Source organism: Papaver somniferum, chromosome 6 (genome assembly GCF_003573695.1).
Source record: "Papaver somniferum cultivar HN1 chromosome 6, ASM357369v1, whole genome shotgun sequence".
Lineage (NCBI taxonomy): Eukaryota > Viridiplantae > Streptophyta > Magnoliopsida > Ranunculales > Papaveraceae > Papaver > Papaver somniferum.
In genome coordinates, this window is record NC_039363.1 from 89,636,812 (window position 1) to 89,657,064 (window position 20,253).

The 20,253-nt window shown below is 35.7% G+C and overlaps 2 protein-coding genes across 2 annotated transcripts; one reads left to right on the plus strand and one right to left on the minus strand.

Moving 5' to 3' along the window:
• The first annotated feature begins 3,621 nt into the window (after positions 1 to 3,621).
• LOC113288345 (disease resistance protein RPS5-like) lies at positions 3,622 to 11,134 on the plus strand. Its single transcript, XM_026537361.1, has 3 exons — positions 3,622 to 5,034; positions 5,467 to 5,637; positions 9,240 to 11,134. Exons 1-3 carry the CDS (start codon positions 4,098 to 4,100, stop codon positions 10,775 to 10,777), a joined length of 2,646 nt encoding a protein of 881 aa, XP_026393146.1. The 5' UTR covers positions 3,622 to 4,097; the 3' UTR covers positions 10,778 to 11,134.
• Positions 11,135 to 14,725: 3,591 nt separating this feature from the next.
• LOC113285853 lies at positions 14,726 to 15,771 on the minus strand. Its single transcript, XM_026534593.1, has 2 exons — positions 15,573 to 15,771; positions 14,726 to 15,281 (listed from the first exon to the last, which is right to left on the minus strand). The coding sequence occupies exon 2, from the start codon at positions 15,278 to 15,280 to the stop codon at positions 14,897 to 14,899; it is 384 nt and encodes a 127-aa protein (XP_026390378.1). The 5' UTR covers position 15,281; positions 15,573 to 15,771; the 3' UTR covers positions 14,726 to 14,896.
• Positions 15,772 to 20,253: the final 4,482 nt, after the last annotated feature.

A 20,253-nucleotide genomic window follows, 5' to 3' on the forward strand; every position in this document is an offset into this window, starting at 1 on the left:
TGCACACAGTTTATATTTAAACCAACCCTTCCTTAGGGTTTTAAAAAAAATAATAATGTCCAAAGTCCAATGTCCAAGTGTCCAAAAACGAAAAGAAAAATTACAAAAATAACAAACCCTAATACAGTTCTCTCTCTTTTTTTTTTATAAAGAAAAATAAACAAACCCTGAAAAAAAATATATCTAAAAAGAAATTGTCTTCTTCTCCGTTCTTTTCGCTTTAAGCTTTCACTCCAAGTCTTTATGCTTTAAGTTCCAGTCTTTACGAAATCACCAAACTCCTTGGCTCAATTCGCTTTATGATCCAAAACCTGTAGACAGAAGATAAATACCCAAAAACGTAAAAAAGAACAAAAATAATAAAAACCTAAAAAAAAAAAAAGAAAAAAGAAAACGAAGTCTACAAACCCTAAAAGAAAATCCGCGTCGGCGGCGCCAAAAATTGATGTATTTTATAGATAGTGGTAAAAGTGGTTCGATTCTCAGACTTGCGAAGGATAAAATATAGACTTAAATTCTAAAGCTAAAAATAGAAAACTCACTAATAATTATAGAAAACACGGACAAAGTTGATATCAATATTAAAAGACAACTGAGGCTAAGATTCCACTATTTTCCAAGTTCAAAGTGATTTAAATCCAATATTTATATTTATTCAATTTTTTCGTTTAATTTGATTCTAAGATGTTGCAACAAGTAGATTTTTAAAATAACAAGTGTAAATCAAAAGCATGGGATATCAGAAACCTAAGTCCAAGCATATACCATCAATGGAAATCACAATTGTTGAATAAAAATCATTAAAACAATTCTCAAATAAGGAAAATAATCATATAAATAATTGTAATAAATTAGATAAATAGAAAATACCACTCTTTATTGGAAAAATAGCTTCATCTATCGCCTCAGCAATTATTTAGCTCCTCATATCAAAAATAGGTTCAAAATATTTTTCCATTGCTCAAAAGGTGTTTTCAAAGGTGAAGAGACTCAAAGGGAGTAAAACAGTTCAATCGCAACGTTTATATGTGTTGCAGATTGATTGTTACAAGAGAAACAGAAGGAATAAGACTGCTACAGTAACGATAGAAGCGAAGTGTTGTAGAACAACGACAGTGTTCTGCGACAGTTGGGCGTGGGTTGATGTTCTTCGTGTTCTTCAGCAGCACCAGCAGAACAGCTTTCCTGCAACTCGTGATTTTTGTCTCCTCTGGTTCTCTAAACTACCCCAAACTGTTCTTCCGCCTCTCTGACTTGCAACCAACCTATATATAGCCAACAACCCCCAAGTAAACCCTAAACAACTCGAGTTTATCTTCATTCTTCTTTCACGGAAAGTCACGGATTTTTCTATTTCTTCTTTTCTGTACGCGTCAACTGGGTCAATCCCACCTCTACAATATTCCAGCAGGACCCTGTTAACTCAATCCTGGGCGTTAAATTCTTTCTTAAATCTTCATGGACTCTAAAATCCCGATAATATTTCTCCATGACTCTGTTTTGGTCTAACACGATGGAAACTCCTTCTTTCTCGAATCTGGTCGCCATACATTCCATGTTTAGACGAAACAGGGTTATACTAATCCATAACGCGAGAAAAATCCGACCAAATCTCTTCCAACTACCGAATCAGGATGCCCGTGAAACTCCACACCTCTGTTTCCTTTTTCCGGCTTATCTAGCCAAATTCGATCGATCAAAACGAACATTCCAATCCTGTTACGCTCTAGGAAGTCCAGCCCCATGAAAATCAGCGCTTGAATCTCTCCAAAACTCGCTTGAATCTCTCTAAAACTCGCTTGAATCTCAAACCCTAAATCTGTTCACTTCTGCCAAATTTTCCCCCCAAAATGAATTTGAATTTTGGGGAAGAAGCTGGTTGCCCTCTATCCAGAGTAGGGGTGCCGATAGTAGGTGACTTGGGTGCTGTGGACAAATGTGGGTGCTGAATATAAATTTGGGCTATACATAGACTGGATGCTCCTTAGCCAATTCTGGGGTCCGTTTAGCAATTGTCCCCCGGGGTGCCCGTGCAACTTTTCGAGCCGATTTTTCCAAAAATGTTTATTGGCCAAAAATACCGACACACACATAAAACACCATAATAAGTACAAAAATGAGCACTATCAATATATAGAACCGAGACAAATAAGACACAAAATTGTGTCTATCAACGGACGACCCTCATTATTCGATATGTCTAACGGATAGATGACCATGATCTTTGACTGGACGGCCTAAAATTATTACGTATAATTACACCGAGTCTATATAATCTTTTTAAAATCATGAGCGTCGAGTTTTTCTAAAAAAAGTTACTAAATTAATTTGACGTAATTATGATAAAAATCCAGAAAATAAAGAAAACTACTATATTAATTTCAGACATTTATGATTAAATCCAAAAAGTCGATTAAACATATTTATATGGTAAAAGAATAAGATTTATATTTTTTGGATCATTTGCAAGGTAAAAGAATATAACAATGACTAAGACTACTATTGGAAAAAAAAAAATAACGAAACGAACGGAACGATAGGCGCATCACATGTGTGTTATACTAGTACATACATAAAAATTCAAACATTTTTAATAGATATTTATATTGAAATAATTTGCGGGTTATACATACGTGTCTAAGTGTCGTACGTGAGCCTAACGCGGACACATGACTATTTTTAGTCGCATCCGTAGTGCCCAGCTTGACTTTATTCCTGTATCCTTAAACGAATCAACATATTATAAGATAGCGTTATATTCATCAAAATATATACTCCATCGGTCTTTTTTTATTTGTCTTAATTTCGACTTTGATCTGTCCTTTTTTATTTGTCCGCTCTGTTTATAGACATAATTTTCTCTTAAACTATCAAATATACCCTTTATTTTTTATAACCATAAAATCATTTGTAATATAAACTTAATTCCAAATCTTAAATATTATCACCATATATGAGGAAAAAAATCTATTCAATGTCTTTGTATTTATCATCATTCCTTTTTTTAAAGTAAAAACATTTATTCAATATCTTTTTATCAATTTTAATTTTGGTAATAATATAATATTAAATATAGCGAGTCGAGAGTTAGTCATGACATTTTATAGAATTTCCTTAATATTTTGACAAAGTCAATTTGGACTGTTAATTTAGAAAGGAGGGAGTAATAAATAATAATGAACCTCGCTTTCAATTGTTACCCACGCAACATGTTAATTTAAAAACATATACCAACAAAGAGGCTAATCTAGTGGATGGTTGGTGGTTTTGGCAGCTTCCCACATCCATCTTCTTTTTCTTTGAATGAATGCACATCTAACTGTCAACCACTAAGGCATTGGAATAGCGTTAAGACTTTTGAGGAAAAAATATGAAGACTGGAGTTAGACTTCAAGGACTTGGAAAAGCTATTTCGAAGTTCATGGACCTGGAAAAGCTTGTTTGTGATCTGTCTATCTGGAAAGAAAAACAAAAACATAATCGAGCTTTTTGGAAAGTTGAATCTGTTTATGCGTGGCCTGTAATATTTATTTAAATGTTTAATTTCGATTAGTGCAAGGTCTAATTTTCATATTCCGACTCTTTCTTTTGTGCATTATGAGCGGCAGTGAAGTAGACTCTGGGGATCACCGTCTTCACCACTTCTAAAGGTAGCTGGCATGAAAGGAAAACTAAACATATCATTTGAGCAAAGTATATAGGCATTTAAGATAGTCTTTGGACTTGAAATGAAATGTGGTCTCGGTTACTGGCTTGGGAAAACGCAACTTGTCTGAGAATGCACATTAAGTTTATATACATTGAACTGTTTTATCTGAGGAATAGAAACGATAATTCAACTAGTTTATTGTTGATTTTTTATTCTTATCGTAAAGCAAATTTACAAGAACGTACTTGATTTACATAAGCAGTATCCAGATGCGAGGAATACTGAACGAGTATCATCGAACCATGATTTATACATAGGACTGCGATCCCTCCTCTTTCTTATTTAAATCATCAGCAGTCTTATTGCTTTCCTACGCACAAACGCAGTAGTTGCTGAACAACCAGGAAAACGCTGACCTGTAAACAATATTGACATTCTCTCTCTTACAATGACCCAACAACTTTTTCTTTTTTCTTTTTTGTGTTACACACATTACTATAAAGTAATGGATTGGGCGAATAGAAGTACCAATATGTTTGTTCATTCATCTGCAATAACTTCTACTGCCTTTTCTTCTCCTTATTTCATTATAAACACTTCGTTTCTCCGGATTTTTCTTGAAATGCCATGGTATTTTTCAGTGTTGGCTTGTTTGGCGCAAACAGGGCCTCCAGTCCTTACATTTCTGAATGAAGGCTTCACATTTATCTCCGGCCTGTGTGGCTGTTTCGGCATCACAAGTTATCAAAGCATCTTTCCTAATGGCATTCCCAGATGTCAAGAAATTCCCAGTGTTGAAGTTTCTGGGGAGAAACCAACGCAAACGCTTAATGAGATTAAGAAGTTAATGTTTAATGAAGAGAATAACCACGTAAGTATAATCGGTTTATATGGAATGGGTGGAGTAGGAAAAACCACTCTTCTGACAGAGCTAAACAATGAGTTTGTTAAGACTAGCCATGGATTTGATTTAGTAATTTGGGTGGTGGTTTCTAAGGATTTGGACTTGAAAAATATTCAAGACCAAATTGGGGATAAACTGAGTTTATCATGGCCAGAAGCAACACAAATACATAAGCGAGGTAAAGATATATTCAAAGTGTTAAACAACAAGAAATTTGTATTATTGTTAGATGATATCTGGAAGAGAGTAGATTTACAAGAAATTGGAATTCCATATGTTAGAAATAACACAAAGGAAGTAAAAAACAGGTCAAAGATTGTCTTCACTACAAGGATTAAATCCGTATGCGAGTCTATGGGAGCAAGACCAATTAAAGTAAAATGTCTAGACGAGGATGAAGCTTGGAACTTATTTCACCAAACGGTTTTAGGAGCCTACGAGCCTTGCAGCCGCAGCAACAACACGGCAGATGATGAATCAGGTAACAAATGTTTCACTTCAGGGTTTCCTACGGAAAACAATTAGGCATAGAAAACTGTGAAGAATATTATGGGTCCTACAAAGAAATGATATGATTAGGTACTGCCCTACCACTACAACCCTAAAACAACGATGAACCTCTTGTGGTGAATGGTCGGTATCTGTGAATTTATATTCTAAAGCTGTTCTTTGTTTATCCTAAAGAATTTAAGTGCAATAATCATAAAATCATAGTATAATTTTCACTTGTAACTAAGTTTTTCTTACTTCATTTAGTTCCTCGATATTGGCCATAATATGATCACATAAATTAAAATGCATTTGAATTTTGAAATAGAAGAAGAAAAAAAGCATTTAAGTTTTTCTTACTTACATATGCACGTGTGTCAAGGGGCATGTTTCTTAAGCTTCCTCTTCGGTGCGAAAATCACAGGGACTGAGCTGGATCCAGTTATACGTGATCTTGCTAAAGATATTGCGAAAGAATGTCTCGGTTTACCTCTAGCTCTCCTCGCTATTGGTCGGGCCATGGCTGGCAAAAAAGAACTTCGACAGTGGGAGTATGCACTCAGTACTTTACGCGGATCTGCCAGTAGTTTTCCAGGTATTGTTTGTCATTAATCCACCTAAGTAGTTTTGTTCTCGACCATAGTTTTCTCTCTAGCTACTTGGTCCTCCAATTCACAGGTGTGTTATTTATTTATTTTTGTGAGAAACTTAGAGTATTTATTTTGGTTTATATTTTTGAGTGAAGGTGAGAAACTTATATTTTTTTTTTATATCTTTGAGGGAGGACCCTTTACATGTTTATTGTCACACTATCTTACACATTATACATCATTTATGTGAATAAAAATCAAACAATACCGAATTTGAAACTAATATTTTGGAGATATATTCCTATTCCGAAGCTTTACATTCCTACTACAAACGAACGTATTCCCAAATACTAAACCTCACCATCTACCCATCTTAATTTTATTGGTTAAAAATCCGTTGATTTTCAACGGTTCATTTTCAAAGTAGTAGATGGTGGTGTTATACGTCTTGGAATGCACTCTTTTTCGGTAGGCATGTAAAGCTTTGCAAGAGGAACATATCCCAAAATATTACCTTCAAATCTGATATCATTTGGTTTTTATTCACAAAACAGATGCCTAAAGTGTGAGATAGTATGAGAATAACAGTGTGAAGGGATCCTCCTTCTATATCTTCTTTAGTGATGATGAGAAATTAGTAGAAACTATTAACTAATGTTAAAATTGAATAAGTGTGGAGATTCAATGACGTTATCCATCTTACTACAGTGCGCGAGAAATATTCTTTCTTAAGATTAAAATATCTTTTGATCTATAAGCCAAAAAAATAGTAAATTGTATATATTCAGGAAAGCTTTCGGCGAGACCTTTCCAACGAGTATCACTATTGCTATGTATCGAGGATATTAATTTTCACGTTATCATAGGACTACCATACGAGCTCATTCCATAAAATGAACTACTTGAGAAAACTACCATGCTATCTAGTTCATTATACCAAGTTAACTACCACACAAGTTCATCCTACAAATGAAACCGTACAATGAATTGTTATTACGAGTTTATTTTGTCATATGAAACATCATTGAAAGTTCATTCTACAATATGAATGTATATCACGTGTTCTTTAACAACTACCATTTACGAGTTCATTTTACAATATAAACTATCATAATGAACACCTATTACGAGTTCATTCTACAATGTGTACCATAATTAACTACCATTACGAGTTCATTTCACAAAATAATACCATTTCTATAATGTGAACTACCATTATCCTTTCATTCTATAGTTTGAGCACATATCACAATCTCATTATAAAATATGAAATATAATAATGAACTACCAAAAAAGTTTTCACTCCGCAAAATAAACTACCATTACTAGTTTATTCTACAAAATGAACTGCTAGAGCTAGAATGAACTACCCTGCTCTAAAATAGTGTTCATCTTGCACATGAACTATCATTATCTTGAAATAAATTAATGCTTCGAAACATAGTATAATGGGTACTCGTTGGGCGGATCTTGTCGGGACCAGTCCGAAGAGTAAAACTTGTAGAGGGAAAATAGAGAAAAAGAGGGAAAAAAAAATCTAGTACAACTATATATCACGTGAATAAATGAGATAAAATAAGAGAGAGACAACGGTTTTTGGGATAATTTAATATTTTTTATAAAATAAAGACCGAATTGAACTCACCTTTTGTTGGTGGTAGTTACTAATTCGTCGAATTATTCGAAAATGATTAGAGAATTTTCCGAACTAACTGGATTGAAATAATATGTTCGGATAACTTAAACCCCATCCCTAGTACGTGTATTATATGGGGTTTACGAAATAATGACAAATAATTTGGATACACGAATTATTCGGCTAGCTAATTCGTCCGCCAACCCAACTGAGGTTGAGTTAGCATCCAACTCGGCCGGTTAATCATTTTTTTTTTGTCAAAAATGAAATATGTGGGTGTGGAAAACCAATCCCACGACCATGAAGTAATAACTTAAACCAATTCCCTGCATATTATATGTATGTGAATTATTCGGCTAAATAATTCGTCTACCAACCCAACTCAGTCGCAGTCGTCCAACTCATAGCTGAGTTAGCATCCAACTCGGCCGATTGATCTTTTTTTTTTCTCATTAAAGTCCTTCGCTAGCTCCTAAACCACCGCACAAACCATAAGTTGTTGTCATTATTACTAGGTATATAACATATATACAGATTTAAACTACGAATTATGAAACTCCCACTTGAAGTTCTATATTTTTAGTAGTTAATGCATGTTGGATTTCCTAATCCGAATTTATATCTCAAAAACGAATTATATGCTAATGTATGCCATTTTGAACTACTACTCAAACACAAACCTTTGATCAGTTTTGATCGAATCTGAACTATCCAAATCCATGTAATACTTATATGTTTGTTGTCTCGAACTTCACTCCATATCCCAAATTCCTAATTAGGGATCAAACTAATTTGGGACCACTTAAAATGAGACCAAGCTGAAATTTCGCCTCTACAAAGAGAAGCTAAAAAGGAACCCCAAAGGCAAATACAAAAAATCTGACTCTGCTTAAATACAAGCCAGCTAAAATAAAAATGAAAATAACATACAACCAAGAAGGTTTAAAGACGTTATCCTTCCAAGCAATAAGAATATCAAGGTCAGTTCCAACAGGAGAAGTCAAAGAAGACGCCCAATGATAATCCCTGATTTGACTTACGAATTAATTTCCTTTACTCTTTTGATCTCGGAGTTATGATGCACTGATGAGCTTCATGTAGCCTATTTGGAGGTTAAAAATCCGAGTGTCGTAGTTTAGCTCAAGATAGATTTATTTTGATGGAAAACATCCCAATGATCAAAACGTACACTTTGTTGCATGGTTTTCAGGATTTAGTCAAAATCAATTGTTTAGGGCTTAAAAAAGGTGTTTTTCTAATAATTTTTTCGTTAGGAGTCCGTTTGAGACGCCGTTTGTGTCACATAGTTTCTTTTCATAAGTACTTACATTATTTAACAAAATCTTTATTTTGTCAAAAATAACATATTTAGGTTTTGGGTTGTTTTCATCCTTTCTTGATCGTTTTTTCCAAATCTATTTAAGAGTCTTCTAGTTATTATTTTTAGATAGTTCATTAAAATTTGTTTTTTCTAAAATTTTATTATGATTTTTATTTATAATCAGGAAACCAAGATCTAAATAATTATCTTTGTTGATAATCGTGATTCCTAGGATTAACTCGAGGATGGAACAAAATATATCTTATTTTATTAATAATATCTGTTGCGCTAAGTTACAAGTTACAGCATTTATTTCGATCTGGATTGACCAGAAAATTGTTGCGTGAAGCCGTTCCCAAATGTCGGGTCCCCTTCTACGTACCATTGTGTTTTCTATTTAGTAAATTATTACTCCCTCCGTCTTTAAAAAATAGGCAGGTTTGTGTGTAAATTTATACACAAACCTGCCTATCTATTAGAGACGGAGTGAGTACTTTTTTAATTCTTTTTTATCAATAATTCCACTTAGTTTATAAGATTGCTTTATTAACTTATTTGGTCAGATTCTTCAGCTTAAAAATTACAGCAACATTGAGATATCTTCCAGTACTTATCAGAAACTATGTGGTGATAAATATTTTTTTTTTCAGATATGGAGGATGAAGTATTATGTAAACTGAAATTAAGCTACGATTACTTAAGAAATGGAAAACTGAAGTCATGTTTCTTATATTGCTCGTTATACCCAGAAGACTATCCCATTAAGATAGAAGAATTAATAGATGTTTGGATAGGAGAAGGTTTCTTAAATGAAGTTTGCGATCGCCTTGAAGGACGTGATGTAGTCGAATGTCTTAAAAATGCATGTTTGTTAGAAAGCTGTGTAATTGAGGAATATGGGCTAGTGGAACACGGGGTAAAAATGCATGATGTTATCCGTGAGTTGGCAATTTGGGTAGCCTCCTCAGGTCTTGGAGAGATAAATGTGAAGGATTCCATTCAAGAACAACAAGACCTCCATAAATGGGAGTTCGCTGAGCGGATATCTCTAACAGGATCCAAAGCTGTGTCAAAACTAACTGGAGCTCCAAAATGCAGAAATCTTTTAACTTTGTTGCTCCGAGGAAGTGAGATTCGAACTCTGTCTGATGAATTTTTTCAATACATGCCCCGGCTTAAAGTTTTAAGCATGCCTCAACATCTGGAAATCGACAATCTCCCAGCAAGTATTTCTTCATTGTCTGGACTACACTATCTCAACTTAGCAAAGACGTCATTTAGTTCAAATGCTACTCTGAAACCAGGTACTTTTGATTCTCTTGTAAGTTTGAAGACGTTGGACTTATATTTTTCGAATCTAAGAAACTGGGAAAAAAAAGGTGGGCCAAGCCTGGATGAATTAGAAAGGTTAGAAAATCTGAAGTCTCTGGGACTCACTATAGAAAGCGATGTTGCTCTGAAAAAGTTAGTAACTACTGTCAAATTGCAAATGTGCACAAAAAAGTTGATGGTCGAAATAGAAAGAGGCATATCTTCCATCTCGCTGTCACCATCCTCACCACTGTCGCCAACATCGGTTAGTCTTGCTAACATGGCTGGTTTAAAGATACTTCATCTTCGACAATGTAGTGGGTTGAGAGAATTAAGAATCCCAAGTACAAGTAGTGTTTGTGCGGAGGATAAAGTTACTTTGTGCACGTCCTTGGAGGTATTACATATTCAACTTGTGGCACAATTAGACATAGTGTGTGATATGCTTCAACAGTCGTCGTGCTTTGTAAACCTTAAACATGTAAGAATCATGGGTTGTCACGAATTGAAGGACGTATCATGGCTGATATATGCTCAGAATCTTGAGATCCTTGATATGGGTTATCAGAATATATTAGAAGAAATAATATCCTACAGGTTTCCAGGGGTAACCGACTGTGATATTACCTTTCGAAGACTACAGACGATGAAACTGTATGAGTTAGGAAATCTACAAAGGATATGCAATCATAATGTGAAATTCCCTGTGTTAAAGCATATTACAGTGATGTATTGTCCGAAATTGAAGAAGTTGCCGTTTGATCCCAGGACTTTAAGAAAGATTGAAGGACAAAAGGAATGGTGGGAAAGCCTAGTGTGGGAAGATGAAACCGCCAAATCTATTCTTACTCCTTTTTTTGTTATTAGCAAGGGCTAATTCTTATACAACTTGATCCTGCAAGTGTGATCAGTTGGATTGTCGGACAGCCAAACCACCAAATCACAGGGCCACCCGACTGCTAAACTTTGTGGGCGTTTGGATAGCTGGAATGCAGAGAGTCGTGGAGCCACCACGCCAGTCGTGGGCGTTTGCACTCACACTGTGATTTTTACTCTCAAATAATTAAAAGTATACTTCCTCTTCGTCGTTTTGTGTTAGCACCTCCTTTTGATCTACTGTTCTCTTCTCGTTTATCTTGTTCTCTCTTGTAAAAACAAAAGAGACACTTGTTATGTTCTTACATAACAGATCATGGATTTGACAATCAGTGAAGATGAAAGGAACAATTAGATATGGTTTTCGGTATCATCAGAGGTCCGCCGGACCTCTAGTATCATTCAAGGGACACTAAATCTCCTTGTTAAAAGATTAACACTTTTGTTTGATAATAATTCTCTCCTCTTCTTCATTCATTAATTGCATATTTATACACAGAGAGACGTTACATAACTGCATAAGAAACTGCAGAACACAATGGATACCTAAAGATAACCGTACACAAATCCTATTAGATTTAAACACTAAGAAATGCATATATTCTAGGGCTAAGACTCTACAAACACCTATTAATATTACAATTTGAATTACATTAAAACACTAATAAACACAACACCACCAATACGCACATAACAATTAGGACGAGGGATTGAATTTAAATCCAAGTTTGAAATGGTTGAAGAATCCACGAGTCCAATGAGCTTTCTTGAAGTGTCATAGAAATACCAAAAGTGAGGAGGTAAGATGAGGATGAGAGAAGCTATGTTGACGTCGACGAAGTGTTTGTATAATTACTAAGATTAGTTTTAATTTTGGCTTCTCTTAAATGTAGCCCACATTTTTATTAACCATAACCCAAAAAATTTAAGTTAAAATGAAAAGTCAAAAGTTAAAAAAAAAAACCAAACAAGTCTTAGTTTTCTTGCCAACATTTAAACGTATATCCTTCTTCCTCAAAATCAAAATAAACCCTAGATTTTTTCCTTAATCATTCTTAAATTTAATTGTAATTGTTTTTTAGTATTTTCACAAATTGAACAATTATATATAAACCCTAATTCTTATCTTTTCCCCAAAACAAAATAAATCCTAATTTGTTATTTTCTCTAAAATAAATTTTTCTTAATCATGATTACATCAAAATTGATCGGGGTGTATATTCTAGATGTTCCCTTAAAAAAATTCCACAACAACCTCATCGATAAGGTTTTAATTCTTTTCCTAAGACCGTTCTCCTATAACTCCATAAACCTAATCTATAAAAAGAAAAAATCTAGAAGATTTTTTTTTCTACGGGTGTTGTTTATTCTTAAAAAAATATTAACTATGTCAAATATCTTACATAAATTTGATTAGATAATTAATTTTTTTACTTTTTTTGTTTATGTTGATATTGATTTAGGGTTTTGATGATTATCTTATTATTATGGGCAATATATAATAATTATACATAATTTCGTGGCTATGTCGAATAATTGTAAAGGTTTGTTTGGGCATCTTAAGCACTTATTTTAAATGGGTATGGTTAATAAATGTGTGGGCTACATTTAAGAGAAGCCTTAATTTTATCATTGTAATTACTAAAATCAGTTCTTTCTAGTTTGCTATCACTGTAGTTTTAGCTGTTTAGAGATCTGGCATTTCTAGGTTATCTAAAGGGTCACGTAGACATGGATGATTGAAGTTCTCTTATCCCTTTGTCTCACTTGAATTCCATGGATTGAAGATGTTGTCCCATTTACACCCTGCCAATCTCACCTCATCTTAGTTACCATCTTATATAAACCCATTTTCTGCATAATGTTGAAATCTGAGACTGATACGATAAAAATCCTTTGATTGGGGATTATCCACCGATTGACAAACTTCAAAACTCTATATATTCATTGGATAATTAAAATCCTAGAACAAACTAATATATTTATAGAGAACCTATCTTGGGAAACAAGTAAATAACCCTAAATTAATTACTAAAGGCACCCGTATTTTAGATTGGTATTGGTATCCCCAATCCCTTGAAACACAACTTGTTCTCAAATTGGATCCTAAGACTAAAGTAATAACCCTTGATTCAGAAAAAACCAAGTTTCTAAGAACATTAATTTTAAATAAATCCAAAAGCTAATAAAAATCTTAAACTAACAAATCCTAAAAGTGCCCAAATATCTTGTATTCTTCGTGCATTGTAACTCCTCGCCAAGGCGACTTCCATAACCTTGTCAAGCTTGAACTGTATGACGGAACGACGTTACCATGGCCTAGAAGACATGCTCTTGTTATACGATGCACTTGGAAAATCAACTCTCGCTCCGGAACCATAACAAGAACCGCCAGCATGATTTGTTGGGTTTGATTGTGGACCTTGATGGCTTGCCGACAAATATCATGGAGCCTTTTTTTTTAACGTGCTTGATTGTGGAGGTTGCCGTTGACCTTGATGTTTACAACAAATAATGACGAGACCTTGTATTTTTTTGTGGCACCTTGTCAGTTATTGTTGTATAGTATGTAACCAACAAAGAATAACCAGCAACTTCACCTTTCCACTAACACACGCCAACCGATTTGTTTGTCGTGGTACTTTGCTCCTCCCAGATAGATGATGCTACTTCCTTGATAGACTGTTGCGACAATCGTTTGGATTTCTTTTTTGTTGTTGTTTTTTTTTTTTGATTCGTTGACTTGATGCTTTTCGATAAATAACGTCAGCAGCAATCGTTCATTTTTCGTCGGCTTGATGCTTTTCGATAGATAACATCAACAACACCCGTTCGTTTTTTTTTCTTTGCAGTGGAAGATGAAATGTACCTGCTCTGATCCAAATGTTGAGATCCGAAACTGATACGATAAAAATCCTTTGATTGGGAATTCGCCACCGATTGACAAACTTCAAAACTCTATATAGTCATTGGATAATTAAAACCCTAGAACAAACTAATATATTTATAGGGACATATCTTGGGAAACAAGTAAATAACCCTAAACTAATTACTAAAGGCACCCGTATTTTAGATTGGTGTTGGTATCCCAACACATAAGTTCTTAACTGTCTTGGGCCCTCTATCTTAATGGGCGTTTTGTAATGGGTTTCTTGGGCTTCGATATGAAGGTTGTGTCTCTTGGGTTTTTGGGCTATTTTTCACTCCTTACTCTCGAGTGAAACCTTGAGAGAGTATTAATTTTCTTTTTGTGTTTGCTTGTAAACAATTCATATTTCACGATCAAAAAAAAAAAAGAAAAAAGTTTTATTGTATGTATGTTGTATCTTTATCTGTCTTCAGTTTTTGATATTTATCAGGACAATGTGGTGAAGAATCTGAGCCAACGACTAGATGAACCTCTTGTTATGTTGCTGACTGGAGAAGTATGATTCAAAGAGGAGGGTTCAACAACTAGCCAAGGACGCAGAAGATGTAAAGAATTCAAGTTTCTAATTCTTCGTTATCAAACCCTTTGAGCATATTATTAAGGAATTGTAAGCAATTAATATGGTTTCAATGAGCCTTTTTACTACCACTAGTTAGTAATTTATAGTGAACCATTATAAACTCTTGCAAAGGGAGTGGTTAAAGTAAAGACAGCCAGGAATTGGATTGATTATCCACCTATAAACTTCGCCTCATAACAAAGAGAATGAGGATTTTTTGAAGGTGTTCGCCAATATGTGAATAAAGTTATGACTTCAAATTTTGCTTACGCTAAAATGGGAAGAGACCACAATCTCTCATCAGATTGTCGTAGGTGGTCATCGTCAGTCACTCTGGTGGTCTAATGATGCTTCGGCTATGAAAGAGTCCTTATAGTGTGCCAGTTGTGTGATTCTAATCCTTCCGCAGTTATGTTCAACATATCTAATCAGGTAATGAATACTCAACCCAACACAACAAGTTCACTGGTAAAAAGAAGTAATCATATATATAAGACTGCTACAGAATAGTTATTGCCAGCAATTCATTAGACAAAAAAATACACTACATAAACGAATTCAGAAGTTATAGTAGTGTATATTGATAAGAGATTTCAACGAAACTGATAATCACAATATGAGAGAAGCGTAGCCTATACATTCTCTTTCTCTTTTTTCTCTTTCATATGCTCTTCGAATGCCTTAAAGCATTTCTCAGCGTTCTTTGATACCCACTTTGATGCCTGCGCCGACCGTTTCTTGATTTTCTTCTGCATCTTATTCGCCTCAGTAACTGTTAGCCCCCGCAGTATTGGAGTACAGACCGCCTTTGGTTTCAACTCTCTCAGCCTCTCGGCAGCGGCAGCCTTCAACTCTTCTTTCTGGCGCTTGACTGATAGTTTTTCCTCCTCGGTAGTCGCATGATCTTGTGCCACCATCAATCTGGACCACATCGCTTGTAATTCATGGTCCTTGGGTTCCGACGGATCAATATGTTTCTTGTAATAAGCCAGGTCCTTGACTTCTGAGGGATCCATACTGTTAACAGGTACAGAGAGATCAGTTGTTCGAGATGGAGATGAAGAAGCCATTTTCAAAACCCTAAAGTAGATTGGATCAAAGATCTACTAATTAAACAATGAGAACTTGTGCAAAATTAATAGATTCACAAAAAAAACTAGAGAACAATAACTAATTGGATATGGAATTCTATAGGCCTCTTATATAGGCTTCAATAACCAAAAAAACAGGAAATCAAACCAAATTTGGAAACACAATTTTGATTTCCTAATTTCGCAACTGCACGAGGGGATGGAAGAAGCAATTTACACTTTCCAGCTTTCGGGTGATTCTGGTTTGGTTTTCTGCAGTCGAAATTGATGATTTTTTTTGGTCTAGGGTTTATGGCGGCTGGAGCGAGAGAGATCTGGAGAGGAGCGCAAGGAAGAAACAAAGAAGAAAGAATGTGAGTAGATTTTAGTGTTTTGTTTGGCGGTGTTCAAGTAGTAGGTTCGGTCAAACCTAGTCAAATTCGTGGGACTCAAAGCCCAGATGTATGCACCATAATAGTAAGCTGTTTCCAAAAAAAAGTCAAATTCGTGGGACTCAAAGCCCAGATGCAGTTGTATAAAGAGTAAAGACATCAAAAATCATTTTTGCCGAATTGATTCCAACAAAGTATACTGCTGAGCCTAGCGAATTATTACGTACCAAACGTTCCCACATTATTCGGCCGTCTTATTGCAACTCCGAACATGGTTTGTGACTTTTATGAGCTTTGCGAATTATCCGCGACTTTTCCGTTTAGAAACGGACGTACTAATTCGGCCCATCCAACGTTACCAGTAGAACCATTTTTTAGGGACCATGGTTTTTTTGGGATGGACCATGGTCTTATTAGGCCAACCTCCCTATACTTATAAGGGGTGTCCTAAAATTAGGTAAGTACACATTTACCCTTTATTTTAATTTAAATTAAAACTAACCTAATAACTATATAAATCTAATCATATATGTCTAATCTAAATGAATCTATTAACCAAAATCAAAATCAAAATCAAAAACAAAAATAGGGGGAATCGAAATTTTTTAGTTTTGAAAAAAAAAATTATCCTCTTCTTCTTCTCTCTTTGTTTGGCGTTTCTCGTTCGATTGAAAAATGAGTATTAACCATCAAAATGAGTTGAAAATGGAAGTTGCAGATAGAAGTTCGGTGAGGAATTATGTGATAACTAAAAGTGGATAACTAAAAGTTGCAGATTGAAAACTGATTATTAACCATCATACGATCTAAATCTTAATACATGTATGTTCTAAAGGATAATGTGCAACAAAGCCAGTAATAAGCACAGACCAGCAAACACAACAAACAACAAAGCGCAACAGAACGAGCAACAAGCAAAGCACACTATCAGCGCAACAAAACAAGCAAATGCCAGCACTGCAATTATGCATTTCTCAAGGAAACTCATATGATCAACTGGCCATGATTGTACTAGAACAGAATATTCTTCATGATCACTAACATTTCCATCAATTCTTTCCTTGTACAGACTGAAATGCCCTCTTGAATCCAGTGTTGCTCTGTACATATGAATACCCTCCTCCACGGTACTTTCTTCTTCTTCTTCTTTTTATGGATTCTTGTTTCGGTAAAGGTATTTAAGGACTACACCATCAGAACCAACAAGATAAAGCTGACCAACAGTGTTTAAACATAGGATTACTGGTCTCCTCAGTGAACCTTGAAGCGCATCTGGTATTACACTCTCTGAAGTTTTTGTATATATTGCCACTGCACCTTTGATCTCCTGAATTGATAATCTGCTTCCACCAGAGGTAAGATTAACTCCAGATCTTAAACTTTGGCCGCCAAGAATGGTATCATTAGGTTGATCAAAACTTTGCCAAAGAATTTGAGATAAATTACCATATAACACAAAGTTCCCATTATCTAGCATCCTTGCATATGACAATGGTTCTTGTATGGTGGGTATTAAAGGTTCCTCTTTGTTTTCTGGCAACGTTCGCAGTACCAATTTTCCTTCGCTGATTAAGAGAACTGAAGATGGTTTATTATAGTAAGGATTAGTTGTCCAAACCAAGGTTGTAGATGGAGATTTGGCAAAGTAGATACCAAGACCATATTGATAAGGACAATCTGATGAAGACTCTGGACATGATTGGGCAAAGTAGAACCCAAAATCAATGCTCCCAGAGGGAGAAAGCCAACAACTAGAAGTATGATTCCAAAAAGTAGAAAAGGATGAACCGATGGTTATGTTGGTGATGGAATAAGTTCCATTCGGAGATGGAGAAATAGATGAACCTCTTGTCCCGTTGTTGGCCATTTCTTGGAAGTTAAACCAAGATATGGTGATTTGGTTCGTGGATCAACATCATCCAAATGGATCAACTGCTGCAATTGACGCAGTCAAGTTGGATCAACAGGAACTGTTGACACGATGTGTGATATTTGGAAGTTCGAGTTAACTAGAAGATCAAGTTGTGTCGGTTGTCTGTTTTAGAGTTTTACTATGTTTAGAGTTTCTTTGTGTTTCTAGAAGTGTGCTTTACTTAGAGTTTGATTTTATTAGGTAAGTACTTTGGGTGATCATCAAGTTTGTGAAACTATAAGTAGGTTGTTAAGCCATGGGTTAATGTACACCAAACTGATTATTAATGTAATCGTTTTATTTGCTTCCGCGTGTGTTCTCCTCTCTCTTGCTCGATCCTACATTTGGTATCAGCGCAAGGTGAGAGGAAGAGAGAGGAGAAGGAGAAAGAGTTGGAGAAGATAAGAAGTTTTTTGTTTGTGTTAGAGAATTGTTCAAAGAAAAGATTGCGCAAAGTTTTTTGAAGGAGCTGTTTTAGGGTTCGAGAGTTCGAAAGAAGTTCAAGGTGTGCAAGACGTGCTGCTGTGTTGGTGTGTCTTCATCAAGGTTCGAGAGTTATAAAAAAGAGAAAGATGAAGAAGTGATACTGGCTGTTGTTTGGAGATCAAGTGTTGTTGTCGTTGTCAGTTTGTTTGAGAGTCTGATTTTCCCTAGTTTCTGGTCATGGGTTTGAAGAAGGTTTAAAAGTTGGGAGTGTTGCTGAAGATACTAGGGTTTAAGGTATTGTTTTTCATCACCTTAGTAGTACACGTGCGTAACTAGGTTTCTTTGGAAACCAATATTGCGAACAGTATGTCATTGTGAGTTGATGGAAACAGCGTTCTAAGAGATTTGGATTTGCGAGGAAAGTGAATAAAGAAAATTGGTTGCGGTTGATTGCATAGAAGAGCTTGGTGATGATGATATTGCCTTTAGATTGTTGGGTAAATTACTAACAAAGTAACTGAGAAGAAGATACTTAGCTCAAAATAATGTTGCTGATGTTGCTGCACAGAAAATGTAGAGGCACGTAAACTACGCTGTCCTAAAGGCAATATCGCCTGCCACTCCTCTGAGATGCTACAGCAGTTGGCGAGTCACCTCCAGGATACAACTACAGTTAGTACCCCTCAATGTAGCATACAATGAGGGTACCCTTAGAGCTTGGCAGAACTTAAAACAGTAGAAGAGATGTTTACAGAAAAACAGAGGGAGAGTAGAAGAGATGTTTCTCTGTGGTGTGTATTTTCTGAGCTTACAACTACTCTCTTATATAGTGTTTGTGTAGTTAAAAACAAGAAAGAAAACCCATGTGTATGACAGTCAAAGAAAACCCATGCGTATGACAGAAATACTGGTAATGTTGGGTTAAAGATAGTGCATGGAGCAGTGTGTTGCTGCCAAGCCAAATACGTACAGACAAGGGAGCCAGGAGAAAACACGTACAGACAAAGAAGCCAAGACAAGCACGTTCAGACAAAGAAGTCAGGACAAAACACGTGCAGACAAAGAAGAGATTCTTCTACTTGTGTGGAAAACACGTACCAAAAAATTTCAGCAAAAAGATAGGATCTAATGAACCCACACCCACACCCACACCCGAACCCGAGCCCGACCGACCGACCGGACGGACGGCGGCGGCGTGCGTGCTTCTGTGCGAAGCACCGCGCGTACGGGAAAGGCAACCTTGCCCTAGTCTAGGCCTTCCCTCAAAGCACAAAAGTCTAATGACCCAAGGGTCATTCCCTTATAGCCAATTCTATGGTATTTAAGTCTAAAACTCTTTAGATTTTAATCAATGTGGGACTATTGTTTTATCTATTCAAATGAAAAAACAATTAATGGGCAATAGGTCTAGGGATCAAAACATAGTCCATGTAAAAAATTGGTATTTTTAAAGCGTTTTTTCTAACAATCCCCTACATGAAAGATAAAACATATCGACGAAATACGAGAAAACATAATACATCAATATTAGGCTAAGGTGTCCCAGAGATTAAACCTTAACTTAGTGAGAGGTTACCGGAACTGCTTGTTGTTACGGTGAACACAATGTCTTGAACCGTCAACAGTGAGTGCAATTCAGAAATAACAACCACACTTTGATGTCTCAAAGAAAGCTGCCAAGCTCTTGCCATTGTGCCCGTTTTGGCCGTGGGCTAAATCCCGGACTTAATGAATGTCTCTAGAGAAAAAGCTCAAATTCTCATAGGAACCGGCCCCACTTCCAACATCCACATAGGTGAGTCCTTTAAGAGTGTCCTGCCACACTCCGCTTTAAGCAAAGCCATGGAACTCATTAAGATCTTGACAGATCATCCTAAAACATGCATGCAGCACTATCATACGGTTACACCATAGGGAGGGACAAAGATAGTGCTCTCTCTCGACATCACCAAAAATTAGTTATCTCGTTGAACCTTGATCTTGGAGCTCCATTCACAAGGTTGAGTGTCCTTCATGGCGATTTATTCTATGAGCTTGAGTCCCATCCCCTTCGATGTGGATCTAACTACCTCTCTAGATAACCCTTTCGTCAAAGGATCTGCAATATTCTCCTTAGACCTTACAAAGTCTATAGAGATGATGCCAGTAGAGAGTAGTTGTTTCACTGTCTTGTGTCTTCTTCGAAGATG

What these genes read in the sequence shown, in the direction of transcription:
- LOC113288345 (XM_026537361.1), top strand. Translation starts at nt 4,098, where the DNA reads ATGACCCAACAACTTTTTCTTTTTTCTTTTTTGTGTTACACACATTAC. An exon ending in CACGGCAGATGATGAATCAG is followed by an intron (nt 5,035 to 5,466) that starts GTAACAAATGTT and finishes CGAAAATCACAG; the next exon opens with GGACTGAGCTGGATCCAGTT. An exon ending in ATCTGCCAGTAGTTTTCCAG is followed by an intron (nt 5,638 to 9,239) that starts GTATTGTTTGTC and finishes TTTTTTTTTCAG; the next exon opens with ATATGGAGGATGAAGTATTA.
- LOC113285853 (XM_026534593.1), bottom strand. Translation starts at nt 15,280, where the DNA reads ATGGATCCCTCAGAAGTCAAGGACCTGGCTTATTACAAGAAACATATT.